The sequence below is a fragment of the Rosa rugosa genome, chromosome 2 (assembly GCF_958449725.1).
Source record: "Rosa rugosa chromosome 2, drRosRugo1.1, whole genome shotgun sequence".
NCBI classification, from domain to species: domain Eukaryota; kingdom Viridiplantae; phylum Streptophyta; class Magnoliopsida; order Rosales; family Rosaceae; genus Rosa; species Rosa rugosa.
In genome coordinates, this window is record NC_084821.1 from 13,744,124 (window position 1) to 13,757,672 (window position 13,549).

Below are 13,549 nucleotides of genomic sequence, written 5' to 3' on the forward strand. Positions count from 1 at the left end.
CCTTTTGGAATCGTCTTTTCACAATTATTCAATGATCCAACGGTCAGATTTTCACGGATCGCCTTTTGGAATCGTTTTTTCACAATTATACGATGATCCAACGGTCAGATCCTCACGGATCGCCCTTAAGATCATCCTCTCAAAATTATATGAAGATCCAACGGTCGGATCCCCACGGATCGCCTTTTGAATCATCTTTTCACAATTTACGATGATCCAACGGTCAGATCCTTACGGATCGCCCTTAGGATCATCCTCTCAAAATTATACGATGATCCAACGGTCGGATCCTGATAGATCGCCTTTTGAACCAACTTTTCACAATTATACGATGATTCAACGGTCAGATTCTCATCCGAGACCACACAAAGTCATCGGAACACCCGTATAGGTTTTCTGTTTTTTTTTTTTTGGAGAATAAGAAAATTATAAAAATGCCCCATATGTTGGTTGAAAAATAATAGTTCTCAATTAAAAAAAAAATTTGGGTGTGGTCTACAATTTTATATGGGTATTTGGGTAAAATTTGGGTACCCACGGGTATACCCATAACCCACCCATTTTTATACGGGTATTTTGTAATTACCCATACCCATACCCATACCCATAAACTATGGGTATTACCCATTAAAAGATACCCAAAAGGAATAATTACCCGCGGGTACCCGTACCCATGGGTTTTAATGCCATCCCTAGGTGGAAGAGATCTGAAGGTGACAGATTAGAGGTCTCTTATGGTTGGTCTGGACCTGAGCATGACCTATTAGTGGGCGGCCAGTTGACGGTGGACGTTGGCAGGTGTGCAAGCAGTGGAGTGGTAGCGGCAGGAACTCAGGCGAAGAGGTGGTGTTGGGCTCCTTACAGCACTCTGCTTGGGCTTGGGCTTGGGCCCTTGACCCATGTTATTTGTTTTTTTTTATTTATTGTTGTTTACTTTTAGTTAGACGTGGCTTTATGCCGGCAATAAGTCCCTCCAATTTTTTGGTAGGGCAACGTGTGCTTTGTCCCGGCCTGCATACTCAGTGTTCCTTGTCTGGCCTAGCGAGGTGGCGAGCCGTTTACTTGATCAAATGGACGCAACCTCCTAGTGATAGGATGAAATTGAGTGTCGCCGGATTTAATTCCGTGCGGCAACATAATAGGAAATCTATGCTATTTGTAATGATATTTCTTCATGATACAATTATCTTTCCGTTATGTCACCGCTTTGTTAAAACAAATAGAGTAGCCAGTCGAGCACTCTTTGCTAATTGGTGCATGCTAAAATACATAGATTTTGTGAAGACTTCTTGTATTATTTCAAGATGTTCTCTTAATGCTTCTTGTAATCTGGGGTTCAGGCTCTATGTCTCCGTATTATGTAGTTTCATTAATCAAGACTTGAGAGCAGCCGCACCAGTATATATATATATATATATATATATATATATATATATATATATATATATATATATATATACGGCCCTTCTTGGCTGTGGATATCCGCACCTAAGCAAAAGGTGCGGATTTCCAGTTTTTCCCCACTTTCCGATCATATTTTCACATCTTAACCGTTCAGTTTTTAGATCCTAATGTATAGATCACTTCTGCAAATTTTAAGCTAATTTGATAATCATTAAGGCATCCAAAACTGCAATTTACAATTATAAACACGAACGGTTCCGGTTCGACAGATTCGGTTCGTTCGTGTAAATTACAGTTTTGGATGCCTTAACGATCATCAAATTGGCTGAAATTTTGTAGAGATGATCTATACATTAGGATCTAAAAACCAAACGGTTAAGATGTGAAAATATGATCGGAAAGTGGGTAAAAATGGGAAATCCATACGTTTTGCTTAGGTGCTGATATCCGCACCTGAGCAAGGTTATATATATATATATATATATATATATATATATATATACACACACACATATATAGTGTAATGGTATTTTAGTATTTCACACCCACTTTGATTAACAAAGTCCATTCTTTTAAATATAGTACGTATAGATGAATAACCAACTTCACGCTTACAAATAAATTCTAAATTAATACCTTAAACATTAACTTAAGACATGGGGTGTGTGTGTTTTGTGGGGTGGTAAGGCTTTGGTCTCATATATAAGAGGTCAGGAGTTCGAGCCCCATCAAGGGTGGGAATGGGGTGGGGTTTTTTTTTTTTTTTTTTTTTTAAAAAAAGAAACTTAAGACATGGTATTATTTATTTAAAATACATCATGATACACAAGAGCGAGTAAAACTCATTTCATATCAAACTTCTTTCAGTTTCACTCTCTAATTATTTATGATCAATAAATGAAAAAAATACAGTTTTAGTCACTTAATTTTCGCTTGATCGACACTTTGATCACTCATATTTATAACATTTCACTTTAGTCACTCAACTTTAACTCTGACTACCACTTTAGTCCGTCGGTGTGTTCCGATAAAAACATCACATGTCATTTTTTTCAAGGTTATTCTCATCTCTTCACCTTTTACCCGCTATTTTCCTCTAACTCTTTACAACTCCCTCCAAAATCTATGGCTTCCCTCTAATTTTCCTGCCTTCCCTTTTTCTTCGACTTGCCATTGCCTCTCTCTTATTAAATTGTTTAAACACATCAAATGTTTTCTCTTTTGCTAGAACCTTCTCGTAGTTGTTTTCATTTCTGGGCTATTGGTTAATAGTCCCATATCATTACCTCTGTTTTGCAGTTCTCCAATTGTAGCAGGAGATCAATTTTAAGGGAAATGGAAAGGTCTCAATTCAATTATATCCTTAAACGTTTAATGTCCTTTATTTGAATCACAAAGCACAGAGGAAGGTACACTCTTGTAAGAGCCAGATCCATGATCGTTAAAAATAGCTTCATCTTCTTCATTGTTAAGAGCAAGATCCATCGTTATTAAAAACAAGAAAAATATAATCTATTCCTTACATTCATACAATTTTTGAAGAGACGTGAGACTTTTTGTTTAAAAATAAGTTGAAATTTTCATAAACAATGAAGAACGATAATAACCCTGAAAAAATGGCATGTGAGGTGTCATGTGACCTTTTTTATCGAAAAAATACACCGGCGGACTAGAGTGATAGTTAGAGTTAAAGTTGAGTGACTTAAGTGAAATTTATAAACATGAGTGACCAAAGTGTCGATCAAGCGAAAGTTAAGTGACTAAAATTATATTTTTTCATTAATAAATAGAAGTTTGAAATTCTGAAATGTTGAGCCCTCAATTTAAAGATATAGTACTCACATCATGTTTATGATCCTATCAATTGTCCCAAAATTTCTAGAGTAAATCCCAACTCTCATGAGATTTTTATAACTTCTTGTTATATATTTGATTTAGGACTAAAATTTGTTACTCCTCAAACTTTGCCTTGAAAAATAGTTTAGTCCCTCGCCTTTTAAATTAAACTGGATAGTCCTTATTCTTTACAAATCTCACACAACATGTCCAAAATGACATTTATACCCCTCACTTCCTTTTTTTATATATTTTTTTATTTTACATTTTCTGCTTAACTCTCTCTCTCTCTCTCTCTCTCTCTCTCTCCAGAGGAGGCAGCTCTCGTCTACGACGGTGCTGCTAGGTCTCTCCGCGGCAACAAGGCCAAGACCAACTTCCTGGCGCCGTTGGACCAGAGGAGATCTCTCCCTCTCCCTCAACATCTCCTCCGCCCACTTCGGCCGTCTGGTTGAGTTTCTCCACACCGGCGTCTTGAACGACGTCGTTTGCCCAACGTAGGAGTGCGACAGCCATGTGAGCCTAACATAGCAGCCAGGCAAGCATAGCAACCCCGCGCACAGCAGGCATGCGTGCACGCAACACAGCCTCGTCACACCACTCTGCCCAACTCAACCAAACCTCAGAGACCAATTCCACCATCTCCACCCAGCTTCGATCCCATTTTACCAAAAAAGAAAAAAGAAGAAGAAAGAAAATAATTGCTTTGGGCACCCAGAGAAAAGCTCTGGGCACCCGGTTTATCATTCTCCTCTGCCACTGGCCTGAGTCGAGCGCCGGAGAGCTGGGTCGAGCACCGGAGGTCGAGCACCGGAGGACCTGGGTCGAGCACCAGAGGGAATAGACCTACCATCCCAAATGACGTCCGGTCTCTCCAATCCCAAACGACGACGTTGACCCTGACGACAAATCGGGGACAAAGTTCTCGAGCATCGGCATTCGGTCACCAAAATCATCTTCCGGCGATGTGGATCCTCTTCCTCTGTTGCCGGTCACCAAAATCGTCTTCGGGTCCGGAATCGAGGCTGGGTCTTGTCGATCAGAATTGGAGGCGTCGGGTTGAGAAGGATGATAGAGAGAGAGAGAGATGGCGTTTGGAGAGAGTTGGGTTGCAGAAGAACGTTGATGTCGCCGGCGCGGAGTCTCGATCTCGTTTTGGGTGGAGTGGGGTCCGATGCCGAGGTTGGAGAGGATTGAGGGGTCGTTTTGGGTGGAGTGGCCCATCGGAGAATGGGGCGGCGCCGTCACTGTGGAAGAGAAGAGGAAGAAGAGGCAGGTCACTGTTGGTGAGCGAGAGAGAGAGAGAGTAAAAAAAAAAAAGAGAGAGAGAAAAATAATATAGAAAAAGGAAGTGAGGGGTATAAATGTCATTTTGGACATGTTGTGTGAGATTTGCAAAGAATAAGGACTATCCAGTTTAATTTAAAAGGCAAGGGACTAAACTGTTTTTTAGGGCAAAGTTTGAGGAGTAACAAGTATTTAGTAATTTGATTTAATTACCTCCAATATCTCAAATGTGGTTTTTGGTTTCCAAATTATCATGGACACCCATAATACTTTTTGTTCGTTTCAATACTACTTTCAATCGATCACATAGAATTGGGTAAATGTGTCACTTAAATAGAATATATTCATGCCAATAATCACCCTCATGAGAGAAGAATGCAATGTAAATTCACTCTCTTTAATATAAACCAATCAAGCTTATCTTCCCGCGCTTTACAGTTACTACTATTCCCATGACTCCCATCACCCAACACCGTACATTTCAATCCTCGCCTGACTTGTACGCAAAGCTGATCGAAATCTACGCTCGTGATAGAGAATTGCAGTCAGCAAGACTACTCCACGCCCATTGATCACCACCGGGTTGGCCCGTTTGACCCATTTCGCCTCCAAGCTCATATCTTTGTACGCTTCCTGTGGCCAAGTAGCCCATGCCCGTAACCTGTTCGACCAAATTCCCAAGACCAACATAAGCCGCCGGATTGTTATTCCCAGTGTTCTCGAGGGCATATGGATAGCAGCTGCCTGGTATAGAAACATTGTTGGCTAAGCTATCTGTTGGTCTTGGAGCCAACTCTATTTGACTTGACCTGGTCCTTAAGATGCAAGATGGGGCAATATTGGAATCTTAGTTTAGTCTGTGTGACTGACTCAGTCTATCTGCTTCTATTTATTTATGCATAGAGAGCTATTCAAACAGGTTCAGGTTACAAGTTTTCTCCAGGTTACCACTCTCCACCTCTGATCATCAATCTCATATCTTGGTAAGTAAGTATATTTCTGGGTTGTTACTTTTGGAATTTTGGTTTGAATTGGGATCTAATTTAGGGTTTCATTTTTTGTTTTCTGTGCAAGTATAGTTCCTGAGTTCCTGTTTGATTTCAAATTTCAATTCACCTAATTCTTGTTGATTCTGGTACAAGTTTTACGGATTACTCACAGTGCATTTTAGAGTTCCATTACTACAGCAATTTGGGTTCCATAAGATCATTTGGTTTAAAAATTTCTAACATATTCTTTTCAGTAGGAAGCATTATGATTTAGAATGACTAACAACAAAAGACGCATCACAGAACATGTTTAGTTATTGGCCAAAGAAAGAAAAAAGTATGGAAAAACAAACTGACGCCATCTCAACATTCGGTTTAGTCATACGCACACTTTGAATTCCTCATGTTGACCTTTAAATCCTGAAACTTTGCTTGAGTAATTCCTCTTTATATCTCTGCTACCAAGAACCTTGTCATAACAATTTTATATGAAACTTAATTGCTAGGAAGTTCAAAATAAAGCTGTAACTGGAAAACTGATGATATCAGCATGATCTCTCAATGTTGTTTCTTCTTTCACACAGCTCGAACTATTTGGTTTCATATGTTAGCGTATGTTATCATATATCAATATAGGTATTTATATTATACATGTGTATAGAGGCTTCACACCTAATTTTGCACTGTGACATTCTTTACACAGAGCTACACATACAAATAACTAGGCAGTATCCATATACTTTCTTGGAAGGTCACAACTTTGAAGAAATATTTGCTCCAAGGAAGCACCCAGATTCGATTGTGGAAACCATTATATAGCTAAGGAAGTGTTTGCATGTTTTGACCTGTGAATTTGCACATTTCTGTACTATGGCGGCTTCTTCAACACATGTCTCTAGGTATGATGTCTTCATTAGTTTCAGAGGCGATGACACCCGCAATACCTTTACCAGCCATCTTTTTAAGGCTTTAGACAGGAAGAAAATCAACACATACCTTGATTACGAACTTGAGAGCGGAGATGAAATTGGACCTACCCTTCTGAAAGCAATTGAGGAATCAAAGATTTCCGTGATCATTTTCTCTGAAAACTATGCTACTTCCACTTGGTGCTTGGATGAACTTGTGCATATACTTGAATGCAAGAAAATAAATCAGCAGTTTGTTATACCCGTTTTTTACAGAATAGATCCATCACATGTACGACACCAGAGAGAGGGTTATGCAACTGCATTTGCTAAACATGAAGAGCGCTTTAAGGATAGGATGGACCAGGTGCTCAAGTGGAAGGGTGCTTTGACAACAGCAGCCAACTTATCTGGGTTTGATTCACACACTATTTGGTAACTCGGTGACCTTTCTAGTAATTTCTTTCTTTGAGTAATCAATTTTATGACCGACTATTAATGATTTTTCCTTGGTCATATATGCCAGCAATGAGTCTGAATTAGTTGAGAGAGTCGTCGAAGCTATTTTCATGAAATTGGATCGTGAATTGTCCAGTCATTTAGCAAACTTCATTGGAGTTGAAAGTCGCATCCAGAAAATTAAAACGTTACTATGCATTGTCCCACCAGATGTTTGTGTTCGCACTGTAGGTATTTGGGGTATGGGTGGTATTGGCAAGACCACCCTTGCCGATGCTGTATTTAGTCAACTTTCTTCTCAGTTTGAAGCTTCTTGTTTTCTTGCAAATATTAGGGAAGAATCGGAGAGACGCGGATTAAGGCATCTGCGAAATGAGCTTCTTGGTGAGTTATTGAAGGAAGAAAATTTCAGTATCGGCACTCCATCCATAGGATCTGCTGTTATTAAAAATAGACTATCCCGTGCAAAGATCCTCATTGTTCTTGATGATGTGAATGATTTAAGCCAATTAGAATCTTTAGTTGGTGATCAAGTTCAGTTTGGCTCAGGAAGCAGAATTATTATTACAACTAGAGATATGCAACTACTTAGAGAGATGCAGTTGCTGAGGAAATCAGCTAACCATGATGTTCAAATATACAAGGTGGAGGAACTAGATAATGATGAAGCACTTCAGCTCTTCCACTTGAATGATTCCGAAGCAATCCGTTCTGGAGAAGCTTGTACAGAATTAGTAAGAATGGTGTTGCATTATGCTGCTGGCATTCCCTTAGCCCTCAAAATTTTGGGTTCCTTATTCCGTCGGTGCAAGAGCAAACAAGAACGAGAAGATTTTTTGAAAAAACTGAAAAAGTTCCCTGAAAAGAAACTTCAGAATGTGTATAGAGTAAGTTATGATGCATTAGGAGAAAATGAGAGGGAGATGTTTCTGTATATTGCATGTTTTCATAAAGGGGAGAAAATATGTAGTGCAAAAGCACAACTGGATGCATGTGGCTTATTTGCGGGTAGTGGAATTGAAGTCCTGATTGACATGTCTCTCATATCAATCAAAGATGACCGTTACCTATGGATGCATGATGTGATACAAGAAATGGGTTGGGCAATTGAACGTGAAAAATACCCTGAAAAGCCTGGAAAGCGCAGTAGGTTGTGTGCCCCTGAGGATGTCTGTCATGTGCTGGAAAGAAATAAGGTAAGAGCCTAATGCATTGACTTTCTTTGGAACAATTCCGTAAACTTTTTAATTAAAAACACTAAGGAAAGCTCTTATGCTAAACAAGTTACATGTAGTTTTAAGAATAAATTTTTTTTTTGTAGCTTATTTACACTTTTCTTTTGATTGTCAGGGAACTGAAAAAGTTCAAAGCATATCCCTAAACCTGTCTATGATTACAGAGCTAAAATTGACTCCTCAAGCCTTCAAAAAGATGGGTAATCTAAAATTCTTAAAGTTTTGTGGTCATGATGATCTTGTGGACTACTCCCCTTTGAAGGATTGCGATATGCGCCTTAATCTTCAAGATCTTGAGTCTCTTCCTGATACCCTTATATATCTCCGCTGGCCTTTATACCCTTTGAAATCTTTGCCTTCAAAATTTTCTTCAGACAATCTTGTTGAGCTTAATATGCCCGGCAGCCAACTCCGGAGACTTTGGAATGAAGGACAGGTATGCCTTGGTTGCATGTATTAAATGTAGTATAGGGAAAAGTTATATATTAAAGCCTGGTTATTCTTACCATAATTTCTCTTGGATTTTTACAGAATCCTAGGAACTTAAAAAGGATTGACCTTCATGACTCCACACAGTTGGTTGAAGTTCCAGATCTCTCAGTGAGTGTAAATATTGAGAGTATAAATTTGGAAGGTTGTATAGGGTTGGTTGAAGTTCCTTCATATTTTGAAAACCTACACAAGCTTACTTCTCTGAATCTGAGTAATTGCTTGAATCTTAGATTTCTGTCAGATATGCCACGCAATTTGGTTTTGTTGGAGTTACAAAGTACTGCAATAGAAGAATTGCCTTCATCAATTTGGTCTCATGAAAAACTTGTTGAATTGAATCTTGATTTGTGTGAAGGCATTAAGAATCTTCCCAACAGCACTTGGAAGCTGAATTCCCTCACATCTCTTTATTTGTCTGGGACAAGTATAGAAGGACTGCCCTCATCAATTGAGAGTCTGTCTGCAGTTGTTTCAATTGAACTGATCGATTGCAAAAGGTTTGTGAGTCTCCCCACCAGCATTTGTAAGTTGAAATCTCTTCAAAGACTTTCTCTTAATGGATCCTCTAGCTTCAACACCTTCCCAGAAATTTTGGAGCCTATGTACTGTCTGGTGTCTCTTAATTTAGGAAAAACAGAGGTTAATGAGCTACCCTCTTCCATTGAAAATCTAGTTGGCCTAAAAAGATTATGGTTATCTGAGTGCAAAAGTCTCGAATCTGTCCCAAATAGTATCTACAACTTAAAACTTCTTGAGGATTTCAAAGTTGATGGCTGTTGCAAGTTGAAAAAATTGCCTCCCTCGTCATTCCTTTTGTGTTCTTTTATGCATGTTAATATCCTAGACCTCCGTGGCTGCAAAGTATTAGAAGAAATCCCTGATTGCATTAGTAGCTTAACGTCGTTGAATCTGAGTGGAAGTATGATTAAGAGTATACCTTCAACTATCAAACAAGCGTCTAGGCTGAGGTTCTTATATGCAAGGAATTGCAATTGCCTTCAGTCTTTGCCAGAGCTCCCATCTCTTCTAAAAGTGTTTGACACAAGTGGCTGCCCGAAACTGAAGACAGTGTCTTTCTCGATGACTGCACTCAGACAAGGTTTGGATCAAATATGTGAAGATGTAATAGATCATTATGAGAAACATAGATTTTATAATTGCTTAAATTTGGATGAGAATTCAAGGAGCAACATAATGGATGATGCACATCTTAGAATTATGCGAATCGCAACTGCTAATTATCGGGTATGTCTTTCTCTACCTCTGTCTCTATCTCTCTTTCTCACACAAACAAAATGGATTTACTTGCTTATGTAGTTATGTTAAACTGGAACGTCCATCTTTGGTGCAGAAATTTTTGGAAGAAGGATCTCCTTTAGTTGGTGTTGTATGTTCAGGTAGTAAAATTCCAAAATGGTTCAGCTATCAAACTGAAGGATGTTTATTAAATATAGAGCTTCCTATAAATTGGTCTGAAGATCCAAACTTCCTGGGTTTAGCATTGTGTGCTGTTGTTACAAGCCCTGAAAAATCTTCTTTAAGATGTAAATCCGATTTCAAAACCATCAACGGAGAAAGCCATCAGTTCAACAACTATTTTCCCTATGATTGTAATCTCACCCGTTGGGGTGACGTCAATTCAGATCACGTCTTAGTGTGGTATTATGGCCTTGAAAGTGCGCAACAGTTCACTATTTTTAACAATGCCACCGAAGCCTCTTTTGAATTCTATGCACTTAATAAAAGGTATGTTGATGGTGTATTGTTTACTGACGACTACATGGTGAAAAGGTGTGGGGTGAGCTTGCTTTATGCTCAAGACTAAGGCCAAGATGCTGTGAGATGCTACTTGGTCATCGATCAAGATGTTGAAGCTAGCAGAACATGTCAATGGAAACTCCTAAATATCATGTATGTCTATCTCCCTATCCCTCTTTTGCAGAAACACAAGCACACTCCTTCACTAATGTTAAATTGAACATCATAACGATGTCTATCTATGATACAGGAATTTCAGCATGAAGGATTGGAGTTTTCGGGTGTAGAGCCTGCTCTGCTGTTGTATGTCCGGGATATGATTCGGCTTATTGAAGGAGGTTCAAGATGCTGTGAAATGTCAAGTCCTCGATCAAGATGTTAAAGCCAGCAGAAGAACTGAGAAATGATGTTTCGAATAACTATCGTTAAGTAAGAGCAACATAAATTGATAACAATGTTGCCAAAGCTGTCAAATTGGAGCATTAATCCAGCTTGTTTCAATTTGTTGTTTGCAATTGTTTCATTTCGTATACTATACAGTGTTTGGCTAGCTGGCTGCAGTCCGCAGTTTGAAGAGCTTTCAGACACCATGTTTTTGCATCTATAAAGTTCCATGATCTTTGTATTTACTCAATCTACTCGGTCTCCCAATATGTTTGCCACTTTCATCATGTGATACATCATCTGCTTTCTTAAGTAAGTAGAGAAGGTTTTTGGGCAGGAGTACTGAATACCTACACAAAATTGCATCTGGGCAATGAGTACTTGGTTCTCGGCCTCCCTAGCTAAATGATGTTTCTTTAGTACTGTCACTTTCCGGTTCCTGTTCAATAATTCACCGACATTCTTCGACCCAAGTAAGGCCTTTTTTAAAAATAAAAAATAAAAAATTCTTTACTCTCTGAAAAACACTTTTGCGAAAGTACCAAGTAAATGATAACTAATTAGCTGAGAAAAAAAATTTGAGTGCATGAGCAACCAAAGAAAGTAAAGTAATTAATTATTTTTATTAGGTATATAGCAAAGTAAATGATCAACAAAAAATGGGAAGTAATAAATATATAATAATAATAATAAGTTAATAACAACAACAACAATACATATTAGAGAATTTATAATTTACATTTTTTTTTTTTAACAAACCCAAATCGGGCGACTATCATTCATCTAAAGCCAGAAAGGGCTATTACATATCATCCCTCTACCATCATAGGGTAGACAAAGAGTTTGTGATAGTAGCACAGTTATACATAGATTAGGTCCAATCATTTGACGGTTCCATGCTCAGAAAAGGAGCCTATAGACTATTGACCACTACATAGTAAATAGGTAGAGTAAACTAGACTCGATGACACTCACTAAAACCTAGAAGCATAGCTCCCTAACAAAGTAGGGAATTATTTTAATCAAAAGACTAAACTAAAACGCTGAAGGCCCAAACCCCTAGCCCAAATTAAAGGCCTACTGGGGTAACTCAAAAGAGAAAGCCCAAACTCCCAAGGCCCAAAGAGGATCTGGAGCAAGGCCCAAACATCATCATCCGTATGCGTCTACCCGTGTAGCGCTGTACGCCACCACTAGTCCGCCATAATCGAGCCGCGCCGACCAAGCCTGAACCAAGCCTCGCCGGCCCGACCCGCGACGCACCATCGCACTTGGCCTACTTTGCTGCGCACCCCTCTAGAGTCCGAAATCGCTGCTCCTCCTCTAGACTTCACGGATGCACAGCTCCTCAGAACCATGCCACAGCTCTCCATCGGAACCCCGCCATCCAGATCTCCAGAGCCCGCATCGAAACCTGCCACCGTGCACAACCCAAACCACACCCAGAGATTTCATCGGGAACTTACCTCCGCCACCCGTCCAAAGCCTTGAGATTCAATGCTACCCCTCATACCTCCCCTGGCAAATAGCAACCCCCGTCCGGCAGCAGTCCATTAGCGGCGAGGCAAACCCTCACCGATCTCAAGCGCCGCCGAACGAGCAAAATTCTCAAAACCTAGGTTTTTGGGTGCTCTGGGTTTTTTGGGTGAACTCGTGAAGATACGCAGTCAAATAGTTGAAAAACAAAATATTTATAATTAACATCTAATCATGCATTTTTGGAGAAATTATATATAATTTTTTTTTAATAAAGGGTTGGTGCGGCTACCTTCAACCTTTCATTAATGAAACTTTCGAATACAAGGGCGGGGGGACATTGAGCCTAAACCCCTGAGTATAATAAGCATCTAGAGTACGTCCCGAAATGATATCAGGAGTTTCTACAAAATACATGTATTCAAACAAGCACCAATTAGCAAAGAGTGCTTGATCGACTACTCCATTTGCTTTGACATAGCGGTGACATACTAGAAAAATAACTTGATTACAATGAAGCATAATTACCAAAATCTCAGCTTTCCTACTATGTTGCCGCCAAAGAAAAAATCTGACGACGCTAAGTTTCATCCTGTCACTAGGAGGTTGCAACCATTTAATCATTTCAATAGATTGTCGCCTCACTAGGTCATATAAGGCACTTAGAGTGCATGCACAGGCATTCAGCCCGACTAACCCTACAAGATACTTGCAGAGATTTATTACACGCCAAAGGGGAGACAATCCTAACCAACTAACATAAGCAAAACAAAAGACATAAAATAAAAGACCAGCCCAGGCCGGGCCCAAAAATAGGACCTAAGCCCAAGCCTCAACCCAGAAACAAGGAGAAACCACAACCGCCAACCAAGCCTGGCCCAACCTCACCCCTGCCACTGCCGTCGAACCACCAACAGCCCTGCTCCACCAGATTCGCCAGACCGCCACCCTCCACCCTCCTCCACCATGACCACGTCATATCTTCCTCATATAATATTCATCTCAGATCACCACCACCCAGCAGATGGGACCCAACCCGATCGGGACAAATCCCGTCATCATACCAGACCAACCTAAGCCGCCATGACCACGCTACCGTCGAGTCACCTCCATGCTCGCGCCCCCAATCCATAACGTCGACCAGGCCAGAGAGGATCGATCCAAAACCCGACAATGGCTCTGGTTTCCCCTTTCCTCTTCTCCTAAACTACCACCTCAACTCCCCGATCCAACGAAGAAACGTTGACCGAGGACCCGGTTTACTCCAAACCCACACGGGGTCAACAAAGACCTATCCAACGACTGCGAAGGAGCTCGCCGC

General features: G+C 40.0%; 1 protein-coding gene across 1 annotated transcript; it reads left to right on the forward strand.

Moving 5' to 3' along the window:
* The first annotated feature begins 4,887 nt into the window (after window positions 1-4,887).
* Window positions 4,888-11,011, forward strand: LOC133733491 (disease resistance protein RPV1-like). Its single transcript, XM_062161121.1, has 7 exons — window positions 4,888-5,510; window positions 6,220-6,859; window positions 6,951-8,079; window positions 8,234-8,554; window positions 8,650-9,855; window positions 9,962-10,521; window positions 10,619-11,011. The coding sequence occupies exons 2-6, from the start codon at window positions 6,387-6,389 to the stop codon at window positions 10,433-10,435; spliced, it is 3,603 nt and encodes a 1,200-aa protein (XP_062017105.1). The 5' UTR covers window positions 4,888-5,510; window positions 6,220-6,386; the 3' UTR covers window positions 10,436-10,521; window positions 10,619-11,011.
* The last annotated feature ends 2,538 nt before the right edge of the window (window positions 11,012-13,549 follow it).